Source organism: Anolis carolinensis, chromosome 1 (genome assembly GCF_035594765.1).
Source record: "Anolis carolinensis isolate JA03-04 chromosome 1, rAnoCar3.1.pri, whole genome shotgun sequence".
NCBI classification, from domain to species: Eukaryota; Metazoa; Chordata; class Lepidosauria; order Squamata; family Dactyloidae; genus Anolis; species Anolis carolinensis.
Window position 1 is genome coordinate 298925233 of NC_085841.1, and position 25466 is coordinate 298950698.

Genomic DNA, 25466 nt, shown 5'->3' on the forward strand with positions numbered 1-25466 from the left:
TTTTTGTTTAATCTTTAAGCTTTTTTCCATTAAATCTTGTCATAGTTTCTAAAGTAGAGTATTTTTTTCAGTGCTTCTGATTATAACTGTCATGCCTTTTTTTTCAAGTTCTGACTTAGTAATTGTCAAAACCTATACAACCACTGCATTTAGTGAAATTGTGATCATAGCACAGCCTACAGTCATGAGGTACCTCCTTGTCTTTTCAGAGTATTTCCTTAAGATTTGTTAGCTGTGTTTCAATGTTAGCTGCGTTTCAGTTCTGAATCTGGGATTCCCTACCTCAGTCCACAACATATAATGACGTATGTTTCAGCTTTCAACTGCTCAGCTCTCCTATCAGATATTACTCTTATTTTGTAATCAGATTGTCTTAGGTGGAGTCAGTTACAACTGCCCAAGATCCTATATTCTCAGGTTTACAGCTCAATATACAGAACAAGGTGTCTCAGCTGAAGTTTTATCACCAATCCTTGTTTCCACAACAAGCCACATTTTTCAAAATCCAATTGTCACAGAGACAGAAAGTGAAATGAAATCTTCTGAACAGGGGCACAGATAGCAAAACAAACACCACAGGGCTGTTAACCCTTCCCTATATTATCCTATATGTGTGTGTGTATTTATGTTTGTATGGCTGGAGTTACACTTTAAAATGTACCTGTTCCAATTTGCATACAAATTCAACAAGAAGAAACCTATAGAAACTATATTGTTCGTAACATGGGTACTGCTTGTTTCAGAATGATGGACCCAATTTCAAAGCAGTTTATTTAATAATTACAACATGTAATAATTACACAAAAAGTTAGCAATTGTTTAATAGGCTATCAAGTTATCAAATTTTACTAAGCACTTTGAGCCAGAAACAAGGTTAAAAAATATCTCTTCAAATGGAGACTATCTAATTAGACCTTGTTATAGCTGAGGCTCTTGGCAGTTTATGCACTGGGAGAGGCATCTAGTGGTATTCATTTGAAAATCTGGGCTCCACCTTTCAAGTGGAGTTTCATTCATGGGTAGTTCGAGATTGCAGAAATACAGCCATTTCACTTTGGGTCCATATTTTTGAAACACTCTTCAGTTATAGATACACACATATGCATACATATACATACAAATGCACACACATATTTTCCTTGCAATGTTCACCTTCACATTGTGTATAAGATTTAAAATAGATAAGAAAATATAATCACATATACTACTAATGGAAGATCATTTAACCAATGTTAATTTTTTAAACTTGACTGGTTCCTTATTCTCAAATATTTCAATAAATTTAATTGGATACTTATATGAATTTATTTGGAAGTAAAACTCATTGAGAAAACCAGCATGGTGTAATTATTTGAATGTTCTATTATTACTCTGGAGACTAGGATTCAGATTCATGTTTGGTCATGGAAACCCACTTTGGCAAGTCAAATTTTCTCAGCCTCAGAGAAGGCAAAAACTACCCTCCTCTGAACAAATCTTGCCAAGAAGATCCCATGATAGGTTTGCATGAGGGTTGGCATAGGTCAGGCAATACTTCTTTGGGGTTGGGTTTGAATAGACATGCTTATGTTTGGAGCTTGGATATATTTCTCAGCTGTCGGCTCCACACATAATATATGTCATGTAGTAAGAAATAATTTAATCCTCATTATGCACCTCAGAAAATGATGGACTCAAATCTATGTTTTGATATAAAGTACTTACTTACTAAGGTGATTCCTCGTAGTTCGAGGACAATGGTCTTCCATCTCTGGGGTCTTGAGGATGAGTTCTTAGGTGGCTGAAGAGACCTGTTCTTGAGCTGCATGTTCTCCCACAGTGAGGACATCGGTTTCCAGGTGGAAAGCGGTCCCGGTCAGGGTTGGCTTGACGGGCCTTCCTCTTGGCACGTTTCTTCCTTAAGCCCTCCATTCGTGCCTCTTCGAACTCCGCAGCACTGCTGGTCATAGCTGACTTCCAATTAGAGTGCTCAAGGGCTTCCCAGTTGTCAGTGTCTATGCCACAGTTTTTAAGGTTGGCTTTAAGCCCATCTTTAAATCTCTTTTCCTGCCCACCAACATTATATTTTCCCGTTCTTGAGTTGGGAGTAGAGTAACTGCGTTGGGAGATGGTGATCGGGCATTCGGACAACGTGGCCAGTCCAGCGGTGGTCTTTGCTTCTTCCAGCATGCTGACATTTGTCCGCCGTTCTTCCCAAGAGATTTGCAGGATTTTTCTGAGGCAATGCTGATGGAATCGTTCCAGGAGTTGAGTGTGACGTCTGTAGACCGTCCATGTTTCGCAGGCGTAGAGCAGAGTTGGGAGGACAATGGCTTTATAAACGAGCACCTTGGTGTCTCTACGGATATCCCAATCATCAAACACTCTCTGCTTCATTCAGAAAAATGCTGCAGAGCTCAGGCAATGTTGTATTTTGGTGTCAATGTTGACTTTTGTGGAGAGGTAGCTGCCAAGGTAGCAGAAATGGTCAACGTTTTCTAATGTGACACCATTAAGCTGTATTCCTGGCATTGCAGAGGGAGTAGCTGGTGCCTGTTGGAAGAGCACTTTGGTTTTCTCGATGTTCAGTGAGAGGCCGAGCTTCTTGTATGCTTCTGCAAAGGTGTTTAGAGTGGCTTGTAGGTCTTCTTCTGAATGCGCACAGACTACGTTGTCATCAGCATATTGGAGTTCTATAATAGATGTTGTGGTGGCCTTGGTTTTGGCTTTCAGTCTGCTGAGGTTAAATAGCTTGCCATCTGTCCGATAGATGATTTCCACTCCAGTGGGAAGCTTCCCATCAACAAGGTGAAGTAGCATAGCGATGAAGATGGAAAATAAGGTAGGGGCAATAACACATCCCTGCTTGACACCCGATTCCACCTTAAATGGGTCACTTTGGGAACCATTGCTGTCCAAGACTGTTGCCATCATGTCATCATGGAGGAGCCGCAGGATGTTCACAAATTTGTCAGGGTACCCGATTTTTTTGGAGTATGGTCCAGAGTACACTGGCATATTCATTATGCCTTTCAGGAGAAGCAATTTGCTGACATTTAGCAAAGTTGATCTAACTTATCGCTTACAATATCTTAACAACTATATTAATGATTAACATACCTCCTCACTGTGAAATTTTAATCTTAATAATGTTACACCCTATTGATAAATTTACTGGTACTGAAAACCTTAGAGGGAGTGTCATTATATAGACAGAAAAATGTGGGAAGAGGGACTTTATTTTTCAAAGCACAAAACTCTACATTTAATCGTTTTGGTATATTCTATATTTTGATTCAATCTCTTACACACTTCTGAAAGTTAATTCATATTTTAATTTATAATTCAAATCAGATGCCCTTTTACTTTGTGTTTTTAGCTGTTTGTTTGCTAGCCTAAGCAAAAATGTAATGGTCTTAATGGTTTCCAGTTTTGCAGAAAGCGAATTTTGGTTTTAGTATTTCAAGTAATGGTCACTTTGTACTAAGCCAGCTGTATGATGATGATCATAGATATGAGCTGAGAAAGAACATTCTTGTGAGATAGGCCAGCTTGTAAGTGGGGCAGAAATGTAAATTGTCAAACATAGAGCTAACAACTTACCTTTCTCCATAAACAGCATTTCAGTGGAATTATTTTGTTTCTGCCATAATTTGCATTGCTTGCACATGCTTCTGTGCATTCGTGTGTGCATCCATTTGGCAAATAATTGTTTTTTGAAGTCTTGAAGAATTTTTAGGCCCTTCCATTCCTTAAACGTCTTACTGCTGTACTCTGAGTAGTAAATGACTAAATATTTTACTGTCTCCTTAAATGAATTCTTGATAAGCTCATTTTTAAAAGTTGGATCCTTTATTAAGTCTTCATCTTAGCAAGCAAAGTACATTTTTCCGTAGAATTTTGTTAGATGGTATGGGCTATAACATCTTAAATAGTGTTGTCTCTGTGGTGGAAGTAGCTGCTAAATCTACAGAGTTGCTCACAATATTGCAATTTAAATCTATAATATATAAATATTAAAATAGAATTAAACATACAAATCAGTTTAAAACACTTGAAATGCCTAAAAACAGTTAAAATACCCTACACACACCTCGGTTCACTCTTTCTCACTTTCTTGTTTAAATGCCTGCCTAAATAAATAAAAAATACCTTATTTATTGTATCTTTGAAAGTCATTTAGTTTAATCCCCCATTTCAAAAAAATCATTAAAGACATATTTTACTTTACTTGACATCAAATGATCAGTTCTGATCTGAACATTAATAATTGTGATTAGTATTTAAGGCCCAGTTGAGACATAGAATTCCTGATTTGTTAAGACATTTTTAACAAATGGAGCAAGCATTACTTTCATTCCCTTACGTGCACATCTTTGCATATTATTTGTGATTAACTTAAATTGCAGCTTCATCTAAAATGGGGAACTATGATTTAATGTTACTTTAACAACCAGATTCTTAAACTATGTTCAAACTGTTTTAAGATCCTGTTCAGTAAATGCACTCTGAATTGTAATTAATTTTTTACCATGAGGTAAGGACCTACCGTATTTTTCGCTTTATAAGACGCACTTTTTCCCCCCCAAAATAGAGGGGAAAAGTCAGTGCGTCTTATAAACGCAATATGACCTCACGTGGGCGGAGCTAGAGGGATTGTGTGGTTACCTGGGTGACCTGGGGAGCGCGATCTCGCTGCTGCCGCTGACAGTGTTGAAGAGCAGCAGCAGCGCGATCCTGCTCCCCGGCCACCACTGTCACCACACGCCAACCTCTCCCCGCAGAACAGAACAGCAGGTCCGCAATGCCGCCGCGCCTCACGAACACTAGAGGAGCCCGGCTGTCATACACGGCCAGGCCCCTGTAGTAGCTGCCGGCAGTGATAACCCTTTAGACGCCGCTGTCTGTACGTCCCTTTCAGAGGCCCCTACGTCACGGCCCTCTGAAAGCAGGCTGCGCGAATGAGTCGGAGCCGCCCGCAACACAAAATTTGGGGCAATGGGTCCAGCATGAAAGGCGCGCCGGGCGGCCCGAAAGAGCGGCCCGGAGGAGGAGAAGGACGAGGCAGGAGGGCCAGAGGAGCCCGAGGAGGAGGCACCGCGCCCGCCATCGGGCCCGCCCGGAGCCTGCTCTCCCAGGCGGCGGCGAGGAGGAGGAAGAGGCGGGCGCCCTCCGCGTGGCCAAGATGATGGTGCACTGCGCCGGCTGCGAGCGGCCCATCCTCGACCGCTTTCTCCTCAACGTCCTCGACCGGGCCTGGCACATCAAGTGCGTCCAGTGCTGCGAGTGCAAGTGCAACCTCACCGAGAAGTGCTTCTCCCGCGAAGGGAAGCTCTACTGGAAGAATGACTTTCCTCCTCTGAAAACTAGGTGCGTCTTATCATCAGGTGCGTCTTATAAAGTGAAAAATACGGTATGTCCTGCATTCATTCCTGTCTTGATACACTATGATTTAGCAAGCCAGGATTGCTTCATCTAAAAAGGCTCTGAGTAATCACATTTAAAAGTTGTAACCATGGTTATTTTGAATTCTCTTTCAAGGTTGATTCACCAATGAACTTGAAGCATCCTCATGATTTAGTGATACTAATGAGACAAGAAACAACTGTTAACTACCTCAAAGAGCTGGAGGTGAGTTGTGTAATAAATTAGTTTTCACACTGCATTGTATATAATTGGAAGTATGAAACACTACTTTTACCTTTGAATTATATTAAGAACATTTGAATGTATATCCTTTAAACTTGATCCCATGATATGCTGTAAAAGTGGTCCTCCAAATGTTGGATCAGTCCTTGCTAGCTTAGCCACTGATGAGAAGTGAGTAGTGGGGATCCTCATTATCTTTGTTTTTCATATGTAGTAATAAAACCTTTCCTCGTTATCGTAGGAAATAATGACTAGTTAATCATAACAAGTTTGCTTTGAAACCGAGTGCAGTTTCAGAAGTTGTGATCAGGCAACTGATTTAAAGGGTAGTGGATGTTTATTGCATGAGTCCAAGTAGCTTTCTGGATTCCAGCAAATGCTTGAGCCTGGCAAATTTACTGATAAAAATTTAGCTTCTACTAATTGGACCAAAAACTTTTTTCAGTGGCACAGTATTGGGGAAACAGTGTACTGGGGGGGGGGGGTGCAATTCAAAGAAATGGTCCATTTGATCAATGCCAGCTGCAATTCTGCAACAGGAAAAGAAACAACTGTAGTCAATAGATACACATATGATGCCAATCCTTGGCATACTGGAGAAAACACCTATCTTTAAAAAGCACAATGCCAGGGATATAAGATACCCTCGTAAGCAAATGTCCAGCTTCCCGCATTCTCTCTCTGTCTCTTCTCTCCACCTCCCACTTGTAAGTTGACAATCCAGTCTTTATGAATATTCTAAAACAGACATGGGCAAGCTTTGGCCCTCCGGGTATTTTGGACTTCAACTCCCAGAAATCTTAGCCAGCTTACTGGTTGTTAGGAATTGTTGGAGTTAGTCCAAAACTCCTGAATGGCTGCAGTTTGCACATGCCTGGTTCTAAAAGCTCCCACTCTCCCTGTGTTGTTTCCAACCTCCCTCAATAAGTTAACCCCTTTTTCAGAAGCATTTTGATATCCTTTAGATCATGTAACATAGTCAACTAATTTGCAGCTCAAAATCTGAGAAAACCAGATCCTTCCACCTGGTCTGGTCATAGAATCATAGACACATAGAATAATAAAGTTGGAAGAGACCCCATGGAGCATCTTGTTGAACAAAGTACCCCTGACAGTCAAAGTACCCCTGACAGATGGCTATCTGGCCTTGTTTAACAGCTTCCAAGGAAGAAGCTTCCACCACACTCCGAGGCAGGGAATTCCACTGCTGAACAACTCTTACAGTCAGGAAGCTCTTCGTAATGTTCAGGTGGAATCTCCTTTCCTGTAATTTGAATCCAGTTGCTGTTGGGGGTTTTTTATTAGTAAAGAAAGTGTAGTAGTGGGCTGTGTGATGTAGAAGTGCATCTTTGACATTTGGCAGGAAGGAATGGTACCCTGCTGCTGCTCCTGGAGAAGTTACAGGGCAGGGCCAGAAGGGGATACCTTTTTGGGAATTTTTTTAAAGGAAGTTTTATTTCTAGAAAGAAAATAAATTACTAGAAATAGACCCAAACATTACGAAACTTGATGGGCCAACAGTGGTAGATGTGTCCTCTAAGTGTAGGCCACCAGTGGACCTGATCTTGCCACAATTTCTGGCTGCAGACCAAAAAGGGCCATTTAAATTCCTGCTCGTTTACTGGAGGCGTGTGAACATGGATCCTTAGGTCCCCCAAAATTCGGTTAGAAGAAAGGTATTGAGGTTCAGCCGAAATGCACAATCCTAGTGGTTATTATTCAGTTATCAAGTCTCTTTGCTACAATGTGAGGAACTCTTTGAAATATTATTATTATATTATATTTGTATTCCGCCCATACCCCCGAGGGGACTCAGAGTGGCTTACAACACAATAACAATAACAATATTGCTTATGCAAACCATAAACAATAATTAAAATAAACAACAAAATTAACTTTGTAAACTAAGTGTTGTATGCAGCATCAATATTTTAAAAGGGTATTATAAAATCTATAGTTATGTCTACTGAAGATTGAAAACTAGAGCATTGAATCCAGGGAGGCATTTATAATAAATTTTATTTGTTACCTTCCTCTCTTCACAGCTTGAGGCAGGGTACAACATAGTTAAAACACACTGATAAAACACAATATCATTAAATGCATATATTAAAATACATAGAACAAAGATTAAAACACCAATATTAATGAAAGGTAACATTAGAATTCATAGTTTGAAATTGACTGAGTAGTCCTGCTGGAAGAGACAGGTCTTTATCTTTAATTGTGTCTTAAATTTAACAGTTTGTTTAGCTGTTGAATCGCTTCTGGCATGTAATTCCATAGGAAATGCTTATTTGCCCAGCTCCTCATTGCCAATGTTACACCTTCTACAGATGTAAACAGGCACCAAAAGTCTCTCTCAAGAGCTGGGAACCTCTTCAAATGATTTGAAGTATACAGTACATAGTACAGGGGACTGCAGAAGGAGAGGAAATTGGGAGAAGTGGTGTGGCTATTTCCTGCAAACAGCTTCTGCTCACAGAAAGGATCCTTCATGTTCCAGACATAATATTCTACATCCATGTGCAATTAGTTACTGTTCCGTGTTTGATAAGCATCTAGAAATATTTGCCATATTTTCATTGTCCAACTCTTTGTGGAAACAAAATGTATGAACATTTTTGAGAATATTCCTTTCCAAATGCTTGAAATTGTCATAGAGTTATGAGTTAATATCTGTTAATAATTTCTTTATTTTGAACATGTTTTATTTTTTGTACATCTTGTAGAAACAATTGGTTGCTCAAAAGATCCATATAGAAGAAAATGAGGATCGAGATACAGGACTTGAACAAAGACATAATAAAGAAGATCCAGACTGCATTAAAGCGAAGGTGCCCTTGGGGGACTTGGATCTCTATGATGGCACATATATTACCTTAGAAAGCAAAGATATCAGGTATGATATGACTAATTGTACATGAATGGAGAAGAGTTACAGTTGAAGGTGATGGGACAAATTCTACCTGAATTTAGCCCAGTTTTTATTAAATAAGGCATGCCTTTTTGGATTATTGAATCACCTTTGAATTGCCTTAGAGTTGGGAAGGGAGGAACCCTGAATAATAGATGTTTAATGCTAAGTGAATAAACACGATACCATTGAATGAAATTAGCTGTCTGTTAATGAGATGACATGTGCCAGAGTAATGGATTCCTGATCCCTCTACACCAGTGGTTCTCAACCTGTGGGTGCCCAGATTTTTTGGCCTTCACTTCCAGAAATCCTAACAGCTGGTAAATGGGCTGGGATTTCTGGGAGTTGTAGGCCAAAACACTTGGGAACCCACAGGTTGAGAACCATTGCTCTATACCCTCCTACTGTACTCTGTTCTGTTCATGTAGTCTCTAGTATGTATTATAGAGACAAAGGCATGCAGGCAGCAGGGCTGAGGGCAGGAAAAGCTTATTTATAAGAGCAGAAGTCAATTCATGACTGTGACAAAGAAGTAGTAGACTTGAGCTTTTATACCAGATTTTTTTGTGGATTCAATCAGTGACATTTAAGAAATATCTCTGACTATACAGAGATGCAGTCTATACAATAGTATTAGTAATTGCCTAGTTCTCAGGCTGTTGAAATTGAAAACAATAATGACTAAACGCACAACCTGTGCTTATAAAGCTGTGTCAATGGCTAAAAGCAGTAACTAGTAACATTTTCTCCCTATGTATTCACCATAGCAGTGACTACCAAAGTTTGTTTCCCCCCAGGTGTTTTGGACTTTAACTCCCAGAAGCCCCAGCTACCTTGACCATTAGTCAGGAGTTCTGGGAGATGACATTCAAAACACCTGGAGAACTAAAGTTTGAGAAACACTGAATTATAGTCATGTAGATTCTTATTCTTTATTGACTATTGGTTCAAGAGATGTTTCCAAAATATGCCTTTTGGCTGAGGTAAATGATATGTCCCTGGAGGATACATTTTGTTCTCTCAGAGGAATTAATGGCCATTCTTTTACTAATGCCTGGATGTGCGCAATTCTGTACTCATAGGTTCATCTATAGATGGGTTTGTTTAATTATTATCCTAAAAATCATTGTGGTCTTTAAATGGTACAATGGGGAACAATACTGATGTAAGTAGCAAAAGTATTGAATTGGAATCATAAATCTTCCCCCTCCCCTAATGGATTGGAGGTACCTGCTAATGGAAAGTGAATCTTATCTTTGTTGAGAGACACTTTGGGCCCTTCCATACAGCCATATAACCCAGAATATCAAGGCAGATCATTCACAATATCTGTTTTGAACTGAGTTATCTGGGTCCACACTGTCATATAATCCAGTTCAAAGCAGATAATGTGGGATTTTATACAACTGTGTGGAAGGAGCCTTTGTTTAGAGAGGGAAACATGTGCCCTTCAAAATACATCATTTAAAAGATTTTTATTGTGGATAATGGTGCAGCATCCTTGGGGAGAGACCTTCACTATTGTTTTCTAGACATACCTTAGTAATACACAGTCATGCTATTAATAAATGTTGAATTATATATTTGAAAAACAGTATTAGTTAAATTGGAATAAAATAGTGGGTATTTATCAGCATTTCTACATGACTTTATTTCATTTCTTAGTATTTGGTGATCTTTTTCATTGAAAACAAATGTACATTGATTTTTTTTTCAGCCCTGAAGACCATATAGACAGAAAGTCTTCTTTACCTCCAGACCTGGAACAGCCAGAATGTACAAAAATTCTAGATCTTCCATATAGTATTCATGCTTTCCAACACTTAAGAGTAAGTAATCAACTAGGTATATTTCTAGCATTCTATCTCCATTAAGATATGTATGTGCCCTTGCCCTTACTGGTACACATCCCATTTTCTTGTGTTTGCTGCCTCCTACTAGAACAAGCAAATGTCACACTAGTGCTTCTGGTCTGAAAATGTCATGAGAAGCCAGACCCCATTTCAATCTGTGTGTTGAATAAATCTGTTTTAGTTCATTTCGCCACTCCCACTAGGAGAATGAAATAGGTAGGTAGGCTACATGCTGGCAGGCATGTAGTCGGGGGTGGGGGGGGGCTTGAGGGGCTTCAGCCCCCCCGAAATTCTCAGGATGGTCTGCGAGAAGGCCTTACGTTTATTATTTAAACTGTTAGGTTTATTTGTATCATGATCTGATCACCATACTCAATATATCCCATATGCATGGGGGTATTGGGATAACGATACAAAAGGTTTGCTAGGATAGCTCAGACTCACCCCCTCCCCGAACCAAAATCCCAGCACCCCCTGAATCAAAATACTGACTACGGGCCTGCATGCTGGCATTCAGCTTTATGCAAATGCACCACAGTGTTATCACCTATGTAGTTTATTGCTTTGCAACATACTCATTGCTTATTTGATTGAGTGCATGTCCAAGTTTCACATGGAATAGTTATGTCTTAGCTGTCAAACAATTCTAATGTTCACAGTCCCTGTATAATGATATAGTGAAATACAGAAATGCTAGCAGAACAAGAGAACAGACCATTGAAATGTTAAATCAGTCCAGCTGGGTACTAGAAAATCCCATTGCATATACTAGTATGTCCAGTAACTTAGTGTCTCTCTCTCTCTCTCTCTCTCTCTCTCTCTCTCTCTCTCTCTAGGGTATTCAAGAAAGAGTTAATCTTTCAGCACCCTTGTTACCTAAAGAGGACCCCATATTGACTTACTTATCCAGACGGTTAGGAAGAAACATAGAAGAGATTGGTCATCGCATTTATGAAGGCCTCATGAAGGTATGATTACAATGACCACCTTGGCTTTGTTCAAGAAATAAGAATTTTCTAGGACAGGTATGGCCATCACACCCACAACACTACCCAATTATGTACCTCCCCCAACATGAACACATGCCAGCTTGTATTTATGTGTATGACTTGTCTAGGAATTCCTTGGCTAGGAATTGTGTGGCCTTCTATATACTATTGCCCTGGAATGTTCCTTACAATTAACTGTGTGGGCTAGAGCTGGTAGCAGTTCAGCAACAATTCAGTGGCATTGAATTCCCATCCCTCGCTTGGACCATGATTTACCCCTTTTTTCTTATTTTGTTTCTTTTTCACATTCATTTTTGTCCCCCCCCCCCATCTGTCTTTGTATATATAATTTGAAAAATCAATATTTGTTGTTTTTTTAATTGGTGGGCTGGCAGTTTTTCCGAACTTCATTAGGCAATGACAAAAAGACTTTAAAGGAGGTACGTGCATTAAAATGAGGTCCTCAGAGAGAAGCCGGTTGGTGCTCTTGGAAACCTCCAATAAGCACTAATCTGCTTCCAAACAATTCATGAATTTGTCCTGTGAATTTTTTATTTAAAGGGGGAGGTAGTGCTGAGGAGTCTACCATGCCACTCCAAGCAGGAGGTTGTGGTTCCCAGTCTTCCAACCCCTGGAAGTTGCCCACATATGTTCTAGATCACTGTTTCTTAAGTCCTGACCCCCAAATGGGATCTTCTTAGCTCAGTGCTAGGGGTCACAAAAATTGGCAATACTAAAAGGTTTCTGAACCCCACCCATTTACACAAATCTGTTAACAAGAAAGCACAGTGTTTACAGTGGAGTCCACAGAAAATGCTTCAGCTGCACTCCACAAAAAGGAAGAACAGCCTATTTAGCAATCATTGCAAATGCTGGTTTATTATCAGTAAATGTTTTATTTTTATACCTTTTTAATTTCTCAGGTGGAAAGTGATCACAAGTGGAAAAAGTTTAAGAACCTCTTTTCTAGGTTGTTTGAAACAGCTCTTAACATTTGTAATTGAAAATATTTGTATCTGCAATTGTTCCCTGCCTACTTCAGATTAGAAATGTGCTTATACTTGTGTGGACAGTTCCTGCTTGTTGGAATTAGTTTTGGATTTCGTATTTATTATGAAAAGAGGGTATTACAAAGAATGTGTTTGTTATGAAGAATTATGTTCAAAACCTGATTTCATCCACATCTAACAAAAAGCTTAGTCAACATCTGTCTTTACCGTTGATCATTTCTTTTAATTTATTCAGAATTCTTCTTCCTGGGTATTATATAATATGGCTTCTTTTTATTGGCGAATAAAGAATGAGCCACATCAAGTTGTGGAGTGTGCCATGCGGGCTCTACATTTTTCTAGCAGGTGAGACCTCCATGAATGAGAGAGATAGTTTTTACTGGCAGTGTCATTCGATGTATGATTGTAAATTAAAATAAACAAGGGAAGTAAATGCATGTTGATTAGGTTTGATTGAGGCATGCATGCATGTGATAAGAATTTTATTCTAACTTTTTGATGTACATGATCCATAGGGTCAGCTGACATCCTCTCTTGCCTGTGCCAGCTGTTCCAGATGTGTGCTGCTTATGTTAGCTAATTTGAACCAAATTGTAGCAAATGTTGTTAGCCTAATTTGACAGCTTTATACAAAACATTTCTGCACAGCCCACTTCTTTTTAACTTCTTATTTCTAGATGTAAACCCTAAGATAGCAATATAGATATGTCAAGTTTGGTGCATGAACAGATGCTTAATATTGACATTTAAGCTCATTAAGCCAAGTGCTGTCAATACCGTTGGCACTCTGTCCATATTTTCAGTTCCTCTGCCTGGTTTCCCCCTAATGCTATCATCTACAGCAGTGGTTCTCAGCCTGTTGGTCTCTAGGTGCTTTGGACTACAACTCCCAGAAATCCCAGCCAGTTTACTATCTGTTAGGATTTCTGGGATTTGAATGCCAAAATATTTGGGGACCACAGGTTGAGAACCACTGATCTACAGTAACTAGGTGCAATCATTCAAACATGGGTCTGAGCTTTTGACAGTTGTTTAGAACAAAAAAATTCATTTTTGCATGATAAGCTAACCTTTTTGTAAACTGCCTTCCTGGAGAAAGGATGACATAAATTAATTAAATAAATACAGAAATAACAAATCAACTGCTTATTGACAGTCTTATTTCTTTTCTCTTTCAGACACAATAAAGATATTGCACTGATAAACTTGGCGAATGTGTTACACAGAGCACACTTCTCTGCTGATGCAGCAATTGTAGTTCACGCAGCTCTGGATTACAGTGATGTCTTCACCAGCTATTACACTTTAGGAAACATATATGCAGTAAATATGAACTTATTTTCCATTTATTAGTCAAATTTTCAATAATTGGCGAGCTCTTTTCTTAATTAATGAGGGAGGCAGAATGATCAGGGCAACAACTATTTGTTTCTAGCAATCTCTGCTGAGGAATTAATCTGTAAATTGACAGATCATTATTTATCATTTATATGAATTGGGAGGCCAGGTTTGTTTTGAGCTGAAGTAGATAATGTTGTATTTAACGGAATTCCTCTTTCAAAACAGTTGTCTCACAAAACTGGTAACTAATGTGGCACAATTCAGAGTGGTATTTAATATCATTTGAATTTTATTAACAATCTCTTTAATCTCATTCCTTTTTTCAGATGCTTGGGGAATACAACCACTCAGTACTGTGTTATGATCATGCTTTACAGGCCAAACCAGGCTTTGAGCAAGCAATTAAAAGAAAGCATGCGGTTCTTTGCCAGCAAAAGCTTGAGCAGAAACTGGAGGCTCAGCATAGGTACTATATTTTGCTTAAAATCAAGGTAAAACACATGAATAGTTTTAGATGGACTCCCAGCCAGAGTGTTTCCACTCATGGAAGGCTTCGGTTAGTGGAATGGGAAGAGATGTAATTTTAAATGTTCCCTTCCTTCTCAATGCTTTCTTCCCTCCAAGCATAATTCTTCTGAAAGGTATAATAAAATAAATAATAAAACCTTATTTCTATACGGAGCCTCCGGTAGCTCATTGTGTTAAAGCACTGAGCTGCTGAACTTGCAGACCGAAAAGTCCCAGGTTCAAATCTGGGGAGCGGAGTGAGCGCCCGCTGTTAGCTCCAGCTTTTGCCAACCTAGCAGTTTGAAAACATGCAAATGTGAGTAGATCAATAGGTACCGCTCCAGGGGGAAGGTAACGGCATTCCATGCAGTCATGCCGGCCACATGACGTTGGAGGTGTCTACGGACAACGCCGGCTCTTCGGCTTAAAAATGGAGATGAGCACCAACCCCCAGAGTCGGACACGACTGGACTTAACGTCAGGGGAAACCTTTACCTTTACCTTTACTCATTCCTATCCTGCCCCATCTCCCCAATGAGGAGTCAAGGTGATATAGATAACGGTAAAGAGAAAGTGAAATTACTGACACAGGTATGTGTCTCTCCTTATAGAATCTTTCTGTTTATGACAAGGAACCTAATTTGGTTTTGCTCCTTGCTTACATTGTTTTTGTCCTATTAATATTTCTAAAATGGTATACAATAAATAAAAATAGCAACTTGAAAAACCTACCATGCAGTAGTAAGTTGTATCAGTATTATTTTAAAATACTGGAACAGGAAAATAATATTTAAACTAACTCAAATCTGCTTTTCTTTGATACTTAATTTTTTCAAGATCACTTCAACGAACATTGAATGAACTGAAGGAATATCAGAAGCAGCATGACCATTATTTGAGGCAACAAGAGATCTTAGAAAAGCACAAGCTGATTCAGGAAGAGCAAATCCTGAGGAACATTATCCATGAGACACAAATGGCAAAAGAGGCACAACTAGGTATTTTATATCATGAGAGTTCATTAACAAATGTGAAAAGCAACTATTGTTGTTGTAACAAATATGAAAGTTTAAAAAAGAATTTCTGGTCTGTCAGTTAAATCTGTGTATTCTCTTGTTCTTTTGTATATGTGCATGCAATCCCTGAACTCCAAGCTACTGTTACTCGTAGCTTTCAGGGCCATAAAGATAATATACCACAGATTTAAATGTAGGCGATGATAGTGGTCAGTTAAATTGTATAGCTAGCTTTTTATAGTTGTTTGCAGGTCTTTCATATTCTTAGACAGTGGCCTAGCTACTCCTGTATAAGATTACAAAAGCCATCTCATAGAGAACATAAATACTGCTTTTGTCTTGACTTTCCTGATTCTTAACTAGCTCTTCATACTGGAAACAGATGCTCTAGTTAAGGTTGCTACGTAGGTGCAAATATATTATTGATACCTTCAGTATGTACAATGTTCCTATGCAGAATAGAAATTTAACAAGTCTTTTTATTACTTTGCTGACACTAAATGCTGTCTGTGAATATCTTTATTAGTCTTCAACTTGTATCTTGAATGAATATACTGCAGGGAACCACCAGATTTGTCGCCTGGGAAATCAGCAGCACAGTTTGCATTGCCAGTGGGACCAACCTGTTCGTTATCATCGCGGTGATATGTTTGAAAATGTTGAATATGTCGAGGTTTGTCTACAAGGCATTGGCCTTTCTGCTTCTTGAGAACCTTCTTTTCTAGCAGTTTATACTCATGACAGTGGCTTTTAAAACAAAATAAGTGCACATAGGAATTTTCGCTAAGACATTTTGCTTCCTGGAGAAGCAGTACTCCTTTAGACCAAGGTGACCATTTGCCCACACAGATGCTCATCTTTTAAAAATAAAATTCTAATTTGTTTTTTTTAAATTAAAAGTGTTGTTTGGTTTCTGAATTCCTGAAGAGAGGCTGCTGTGAAACCAGAAGAATAACATCCATGCACTCTCAGGGCTCACTTGCCCCTCTTGTGTGATATCTTTTGTATGGCTCCTAAAACTATGAGTGTAACTTTACTTGGGCTGGAATACTTAGAACCTTGACAACTGCTAGTACTGATTAAACATATCCCTGGACATATTATCTATTCCTTGTGAAACCTAAGGCATTTTAATTGTTTTCTAATACCCATATTCACATTCTAAATGAGAATGCTAAGAGTGTGATGGCTTGTTTAATTGCTTATTGTTAAATTGCATACAAAATAAATATTTCATTGTGCAAAAATACACTGAAATCATTCCTTAACACTAAAAAAGAAGGCTAAAAAAGAAATAGAAATTATGTTGCTTGTCTATCCGAAAATTTTTGTCAGTCCATATATTTCTGTGATAGTGCCAGACTTCTGTAATATTCTAGAACTTTGCTATTATCTTAGAAATTAACTGGAAACATGTTGCAAAACTGGATATAATGCCACTGTTTCTAACTGGACTGTAGCAATTATTTTTGTAGAGGGATAGCTTTTGTCTTAATGGAATTTCCCTGATCTTCAGTTTCATGCTGAATATTTTCCATCTCTTTCTTTATAGTTTGGTGGTGATGTCTCCATTTCCAGTATGACGACCATGCATTCTGAGCTTCTTGCCAACCACAGTGACTTTAGCCACTCTTTGGAGTCTTCCCCTTTGGTCCATTCTGTCTTCTCATTATGGGGCTTGGAATCTAATGCTTACAGGGTAACTATGAAGATAGGGGCTATTCTCTTGATAGAGTTTCATAGCACACACTATTTATATGGCATGCAAGAGTGGGGATCAATATCTATTTATATGGCATTATTTATATGGCATGCAAGAGTGGGGATGTGTGAAGCAAGATTGTCATTCACTGCCTATTATCCTCCATAAGTAAGATAACTAAAAAAAATTGCTGATATAATGACAAGCCCAGTGGAATCACTAGGTGAGATTTCTCATGGCATTTGCTAGGATTAGTCATGTGTCTCCAAGCTACAGTCTCTTCCCTACATGAGGAGAAGGGTGAAGTATTTTTAATGAATGATCTTAGGCACCAGCCCAAAGCAGCATATGGGAATTCCCATTGTTATCACCAGTCATAGACCATTAGGAAAAGTGAAAATGTCTTTCCGGAGACTACAAGAGGGTTGGTTGTATCCTAAGAACCAAAAGCCAAAAAAAAATCCTGGGCTCAAGATAGCCTCAGATTCTGAATTGCATCATTCCAGCTTTGTACCTGCCTCTCAACTGAAATTTTCAAATCCTGTGTAGTACAAATCACAACAAAGCTATGATTTCAAAACCCGGTGCACAGATACGAAAACTAGCTTCTTGACACTAGTGAAATATTTGACCTGTTGTGACCATAGATGGATATTGATAACACTATGAATAACTGTCAAGAAAAGTGAAAACATCTTTTAAAAAATCCTCACTTGTTTATTTCACAATTTGAAAAATACAACAAAAACTAACAAGCAAGAAAAGTGATAGTAAAAAAGCACTTTGTGATAAACTAAGGAATATTTTCTTTCTAATCAGCAGAACATTATGTGGCCTAAAAGATCTGATTGTGTACAATCCTATCCAGTTATTCCTTCCCCAGAGGAACTACCAACCTATTTCTTGCATCCAGAAAACAGGGGACAAAGGTAAGGATGAATAACGAATATATGCCTGTGGCACTTTCCTAACGTGTTTTTTAATAGTACATTTAAGCATAAAATATAAATAATGCATGTTACAATGCAACTGCTACTAAAAACCAAGAATGATGATGAAAGCAAACTAAATTGTCCAGTAACTACTTTCCTCTGAGCAACATACAGCACATTAAAATACAAAATACACACCAGATAGCATTTTAGAAATGACAGTAAAACCAGTAGTAGAGAATAAAGATACCACAGCTTGTGAAACTGAAATAAAAGCACTAACAGGATAAGACTGCCAACCTTAAAAGCACTGTGAAAAGTTTTCAAAATTCATGGGGAAAATAAAGATATTAATTGGCACTGAAACACCATAATATAGATGCTTGGCTAGCCTTCATGGGGAAGGTGTTCTACCAACATTCTTGAGGAGACCTGAGTGTGGACTAGTTTGTTTTAAAAATTATTTCCATTATGGTGTGACCCACTCTGTTGATGTGATCCACTCTGTGATTCAGGAATAAGGATGCTGGTTAGTGTTAGTTTTAGAAGATTACCAAGGGAGTCTAACTTTATTTATTAAACTATGCAGAATAGTTAATAAGTTACAGTTTCTAGTTCCAAAACTGACAAAACCCAAGCTGAGTAATATCCGGCCAGGACCCATCCACTCCCAACTGAGCTTCTGAACTGTAACTAACTGACCCCACACACCTAAAAACAAATCCCATTCCTAAGTCTTTACCTTTACCCTCCCTCCTATCACAGCATTTTCTGTCCTAGGATTGGCTGCATTCTCAGCTTAGTACCTACTAGGAATGTGCGATCCAGGGAAAAAATGGTTCTAAACTCTCTTCAAAAGTAGGGGGTGCTGGCGCTTTGTTTCTAAAATCATTTCTGAATTTTGAAGCAAAAAATTTGAAACTTTCCAAAACTTCTGAACGTTGGTAATCAATTTGTTAATGGCGGACACACATGCGCAATAGCAAAAAACAGCACTGAGGAGGGGGAACTTTAGGGGATTCTCCCACCCTCATTTTTTGAGCTATCCTGATCAAACTTGCTACAGTGGTAGAACACATTTACCACTGTTAGCTCACCAGGACATTTTCCTTATCCTCTGATTTTTGGGGAATTTTCATAGGTTTTATAAAAAAAAATTTTTAAATTATTATAGAAATTTGATCTGGGTTTGAAAGTCTTATTTCCTGTTTCATTAGGTTGTCTTTACTTTAAAAATCGTTGTCCTACTTCAGAAACTTTGTTTTTGTGGCTGAAACTGTTACATTGGTGGACAGGACACTCAGCAAACCATAATGTGCTATTTATAGGACAATGTTCCTTGCGCAAAGACAAAGTTTTGACAGTGTAATAAAGTTTTGCTATGTTTTTGTGACAGAACCAATTAGGAAATGACAATTATCAACCAGGAACTGAAATCATAGCATACCATCAAACCACTCCCGACTGATGCCCATCAGCCTCAGAATAAGGAAATCTGTTCCTGGTTTGAAAGTGTTATTTCCTGTTTCATTGGGTTGTATTTACTTTGAAAGTCATTGTTCTACTTTGTTTTTGTGGATGAACTTTGTTTTTGTGGATAAAACTCATAATGAAATTCATAATGTTTTACTTATCCATGGAATTTTAGGGAATTATTACAGCTTTTTAAATCCGCTTTTTAAAAAGATCCTCTCTGCCTCCCCCTTGGAATGATGGGACATGCAGTGCTTTGAGGAGGCCAAAAAAAGAAAGGGCCTTGAACCCAGAGGATTCAGCTATGTAACATTGTGCTGCCTATCCCCAGACGCAAGGAGGGCAGTACACCACCAGCAGAGAGGGTTTTTGGAAATGATGGGACACGCAGTGCTTCGAGGAGGCTCAACCCAAACAAACAAACCCAAAAGGCAGAGAGGGCTTGAAACCAGAGAAGGATTCAGCTTTGTAACATCGCTGGGCTTCCCAGACTAAGGGAATACAGCAGAGAGGGTTTTTGGGAATGATGGGACATGCAGTGCTTTGAGCAGGACAAAGGCGTCAGATTTGTAAAACAAAATAATCCCTTTCCCCTCCTCAAACTTCCAACCCCCACTTTTGTCTAAAAAAAAATGCTTCTTCTTTTATTCCTTTATTTTAGATTTTTAAAACAAAAAAACAACAACCCCTTTCCCACCCACCTCAAAAAATGCCTTCTCTCTAAAGCGTCAACTCATTTTTTTCAATGGCTGCCACTGCCTTTAGGTCCCCCTGCAACAACAACAGGCCAGGCATGCAGGCACAGGCAGCAAAAGACCAACCACCCTCCTCACTCCAACTTCCAAGCCAGAATGAGCCTCGTGGCATGCAGCTGACGCTTTTAAAGGAGGACGACCAAACTCCTCCCCTTATGTGAACATCCACACCGATTGGGCAGGGAGGCAAGCCTAGGCTAGGCTGCTGCTCCCGACAAACAAGTTTGGTTGCTTCAAAAACGCTTTCTTATATATCCGATCTAAATTACGAGCCTGTTGAATGAATGGGCTTCAACGCTTCAGAATTGAGAGTTAATTCCAACGCGCTAATGAAACCCGTTCGAAAATAGGAATATATCCAATTTTATTCCAATTTACTATGATTCCGAGGAATTCGCCCATGCCTAGTACCTACTCATAACAGACCCTAGTAACACATTTACAAGATTACCTTCTTTTATTTTCTCTTTTTCTCTGTAAAAGTTCACAGGGCACCCGGAAGAGGACTTTTGTTTATGATTTTAGGTAATTTAATAAATAATAATAATAATAATAACTTTATTTTTATATCCCTCTCCCATCTCCCCAGAGAGGACTCAGGGCGGCTCACATGGGAACAAGCCCAGTTCCAAAATACAATAAAATACAGCATAATTAAACCAATGTAAAACAGGTAAAAATAGTATAATTATACAAACCAGCATAAAATATCAACATAAAACATTAGAACATTAGAGTCTGAACCAAATATACAAACTGTAAGATAAAATTCAGCAGACTCTACAAAAGGGAATTAAGGATCTCATTACAGAGTTCAATCAATAAGAGCGGGGTGTGATAAAGTGCAGTAGTTGTGGCCACTAATAACTAACCAGGACTATTTACTCAAATGCACATCGAAATAACCATATTTTAAGGTCCTTCCTAAAGATAGACAGTGAGGGTGCCAGCCTGATCTCCCTGGGGCCCCAGAATTCCAGATCCGAGGGGCCACCACCGAAAAGGCCCTCTCTCTCGTCCCCACCAACCACGCCTGAGACAGGGGTGGGAGCGAGAGGAGGGCCTCCCCAGAAGATCTCAAGGCCCGCGTGGGTTCATGGGGGGGAGGCGGTCACGGAGATAAGCAGGCCCTGAACCGTTTAGGGCTTTATAGGTAATAACCTGCACCTTGAATTGGGCCCGGAAACTTATTGGTAGCCAGTGGAGCTGCTTAAAGAGGGGTGTTGACCATTCCCTATAGCCAGCTCCTGTTATCACCCTAGCCGCTGCTTCTTCTTTTACTCCTTTATTTTAGATTTTTAAAACAAAAAAAAAGCAACCCCTTTCCCACCCCACCCCAAAAATTTGAAAGCAGGAGACCTCACACCTGTTCCTTGAAATGTAAATTACTGCTGGTTTTATTAGATTTGTTTGTGATCTGTATATTTGCTTAAAATTAATGTCTCTACAGTCTCAATCATGTGGTTACACTTGTATATTGATCATTTGATATTTAGGGCCCATTCCATACTTAACAACCCAGGGGAGAGTCATGCACAAACAGACGTCTATGAGCCAGATTGTTCTTCTATTACTGATGTGCAAAACAGTGATTCGACATATTTGTTGACCAAAGAACTAGGCAGTCGTCTAGATCTGGATGTAAAGATGCCTGATGATCATGCAAAACAAGTAAGATGTGTGTGCATAACTGTGCTGCTCTATTGTTAACAGATTACCTTCTCAATTTGAAAATATTTGAGCCATTAAAAAAGGCGTGAATTGTTTCAATTTGTACCCCGTCTATTTATAAGGTATGGAAACCAGCCCACTGTGATTACATTTTGTGGGCTTGCTTTATTCATTTCGCTACATGCAATATAAAGGAGCACTTTACTGTGCATCCATTGTTTTTTTTAAAAAAAAACTTTCCTGTCAAAGGCTTTGTTAAGTAAAGTATACCTCTACTCTGAAACAGTTGGGCTTCCATTGTGATAATACAGTTAAGAGCTAGAAGCTGGAACTAAGGACTTGCAGAATCCATGATTTGAATTTTGCCTCTGCTGTGAACTTAGGTGGTCTAAGGCATGCTGTTGCCTTTCAGTCTTAATGCTCCACTGACCCAGCCACATGGGCAAATATATTACAACTACAGTAGAGTCTCACTTATCCAACACTCGCTTATCCAACGTTCTGGATTATCCAACACATTTTTGTAGTCAATGTTTTCAATGTATCGTGATATTTTGGTGCTAAATTCGTAAATACAGTAATTACAACATAACATTACTACGTATTGAACTACTTTTTCTGTCAAATTTGTTGTATAACATGATGTTTTAATGCTTAATTTGTAAAATCATAACCTAATTTGATGTTTAATATGCTTTTCCTTAATCTCTCCTTATTATCCAACATATTCACTTATCCAACGTTCTGCTGGCCTGTTTATGTTGGATAAGTGAGACTCTACTGTACCTTGTAATATATAGTTGATTTTAGTCCTTCAGAATACCAGACCATAATTCTTGTCAGCAAGGTTATTGGTCATGCTCTATAGACATTGTAGTCCATAAAATAAAGAGAATTAGATTTAGATAATTATAGTTGAGCGACTCTTTGCATTAAAGGCTTGCTTTTTATATTTCCTGATGTTTGGTATTAAATATCTTTTGATGCAGATATTATACTCTCGTATGAACAATCAGTCAGTCACGCAGCAACAAATAGGATCATTCATCCATCATGCTATTGTAAAGGTGAGTCCAGATCCACCAGCTGCAATGTGATCTCTTTGTTTCTCTTTTTTATGAAGTTTGTGCCAGAGTAGCAACATCTGCAGAAGCCACTGTCTTTTTAATCATTCAAAGCAGTCTAGTTTAGTTAACTGTAAATAATTCTATCTTTGTCCCTTTTGGTTAGAACTGTTTATGATTTTGTTCCATGAAAAAAATTACCGTATATACTCGAATATAAGCAGAGTTTTTCAGCCCTTTTTTTGGGCTGAAAAATCCTCCCTCGGCTTATATTTGGGTCACGCTGAGCAGCGGAGCCTGGAGGCGAGGCTCTGAAGCTGGCTGTCCATGGAGGAAGAGGAGGACAAGCAGTGGAGGCTTCACAGGGGCCCCCAGGCACTATGCAGCGAGGACTGCTGTTCCGCCAATCCTCAGCCTCCTCCAGCTGGCGGGAGGAGGAAGAAGAAGAGGAGAAATGGCAGGGGCTGCTGCTCCCCTTTCTCCTCCTCCCAGTTCAGCTGGCCATCTTGAAGGAAGAGAAGGAAGAAGAGGAGGAACGGGGGCAGCACCCGCTCTCTTTCTCCTCCCACTTCAGGAGGCCATCTCAAAGGAGGAGAGGAAGAAGAGGAGGAACACTCGCTCTCTTCTTTCTCCTCCTCCCACTTCAGCTGGCCATTGAGGCAGGCAGGCAGCTGGTGGATCACAGGAGAGCGAGTCTCCTCCGTGCTTCCATTTCCCTCCCGTGATCCACCAGCTGCCTGGCCTCCCCTCCTCTTCCTCCCCCTCTTGCTTCCCAGGATGGAGACCTGGAAAGCAGAGAGGAATTGAAGTGCAGAGGAGTCGCCCCCTTCCACGATCAAGCAGCCCCTTCTCAGCTTTTATTCCCCTCCCTGATTTCCAGGTCTCCCTTCTGGGGAGGGGAAAGGAGGAGGAGGGAGAAGGAAGAGGAAGAGGAAGGAGAGCAGGCAGGTGGCTCTCCCAAGCAGCCCTTTCCAAAGAGCCAAAGGAAGGACCCCCACCCACAATTCCCCTCCCCAAGCTTTCCCTTTTCTCCCTTCCTCCCCATCTCAGTTCCCCCCCCCACACACACACACACACACATTTACAGCACCCCTTTCTCACCCCAGTCTTCCCTTTTTCTAGTTTCCCACCTACATATTCCAGGCTCTCTTTCCCATTTCAGTCTTGCCCCTTTCCCCACTGCAGTTTCCCACTTTTCAGCCCCCCTTTCCATCTCAACCTTTCCTAGTTTCCAGCCTCCCTTTCCCACCTCAATCTTTCTCCCTTCCCCAGTTTCTCCTTTCCCACCCCAATCTGTCCCAATTTTTCCAGCTATCCCCTTTCCACCTAATTTTCCCATTTCTTCAAACACCCCTTCCCATTCCAAGTTTTTCTCATTTCCAGTCCTTCTTTTCCCCCCTTCCCAAGTCAGCCTTTCCCACTTTTCTCATTTATAAACATACAGCACTTTCCCCAAAATGTATACTGTAGTTAAAATAATATATGGAGATTATTGTATTATTATTATTATTTGTTGTTGTTACATTTATTATTCTTATTAAATTTATTATTTTTCTCTATTTATATTTATTATGTTAATCTCTTGTTATTATTACATTTATTATTTTACTCTATTATTATTACATTTATTTTTCTCTATTATTGTTATTACATTTATTATGTTACTCTCATTATTGTTACATTTAGTATTTTACTCTATTAGTATTATTACATTTATTATTTTATTCTATTTATTATTTTTACATATATTATTTTACATTTATTATTTTACTCTATTATTATTACATTTAGTATTTTATTCTATCATTATTGTTACATTTATTATTTTTCTCTTATTATTACATTTATTATTTTAGTCTATCATTATTGTTACTATTACACTTATTATTTTACCCTATTTATTATTATTGGAAGGATACGTAAGCACATTTACCGGTACATTGAAGAAGGTTAGAATAATGATTTAATCAGAAGTGGATAGTCTTATTTTAAAATTACAGTTTTATGTAAATTTTCAAAAACATTTAACCTACTGATGCCCCAATTAATGTAATTTTATTGGTATCGATTTTTATTTTTATTCTTGTAATTTATCAATAGCTGCTGCATTTCCCACCTTCGGCTTATACTCAAGTCAATAAGTTTTCCCAGTTTTTGTGGTAAAATTAGGTGCCTTGGCTTATATTCGGGTCGGCTTATACTCGAGTATATACAGTATGTACCTCATATACAGTAGAGTCTCACTTATCCAAGCTAAACAGGCCAGCAGAACCTTGGATGAGCGAATATCTTGGATAATAAGGAGAGATTAAGGAAAAGCCTATTAAACATCAAATTAGGTTATGATTTTACAAATTAAGCACCAAAACATCATGTTATACAACAAATTTGACAGAAAGAGTAATTCAATACGCAGTAATGTTATCTTGTAATTGCTGTATTTACTAATTTAGCACCAAAATATCACGATATATTGAAAACATTGACTACAAAAATGGCTTGGATAATCCAGAACCTTGGATAAGCGAGTCTTGGATAAGTGAGACTCTACTGTACTTCTATAAGTTAACATCATGTTTAAGCCGAGAGCAGGTTAGGGGCTAAA

The 25466-nt window shown here is 39.0% G+C and overlaps 1 protein-coding gene across 6 annotated transcripts in view; it reads left to right on the forward strand.

The window, feature by feature from the left end:
• Positions 1-25466, forward strand: part of ttc17 (tetratricopeptide repeat domain 17) — an 85981-nt gene that overhangs the window by 13097 nt on the left and 47418 nt on the right. For 5 of the 6 annotated variants that reach the window (XM_008105722.2, XM_016992496.2, XM_016992500.2 and 2 more), the window contains 13 exons: positions 5521-5610; positions 8361-8530; positions 10266-10377; positions 11238-11369; positions 12636-12745; positions 13579-13723; positions 14068-14207; positions 15086-15246; positions 15825-15937; positions 16817-16963; positions 17786-17895; positions 21623-21797; positions 22787-22864. In XM_008105722.2, coding sequence (XP_008103929.1) covers positions 5521-5610; positions 8361-8530; positions 10266-10377; positions 11238-11369; positions 12636-12745; positions 13579-13723; positions 14068-14207; positions 15086-15246; positions 15825-15937; positions 16817-16963; positions 17786-17895; positions 21623-21797; positions 22787-22864 — 1683 coding nt within the window. Of the gene's footprint in view, positions 1-1285; positions 5350-5520; positions 5611-8360; positions 8531-10265; positions 10378-11237; positions 11370-12635; positions 12746-13578; positions 13724-14067; positions 14208-15085; positions 15247-15824; positions 15938-16816; positions 16964-17785; positions 17896-21622; positions 21798-22786; positions 22865-25466 lie in introns of those variants that run through there. The other variant, XM_008105735.3, reaches the window with a different exon arrangement.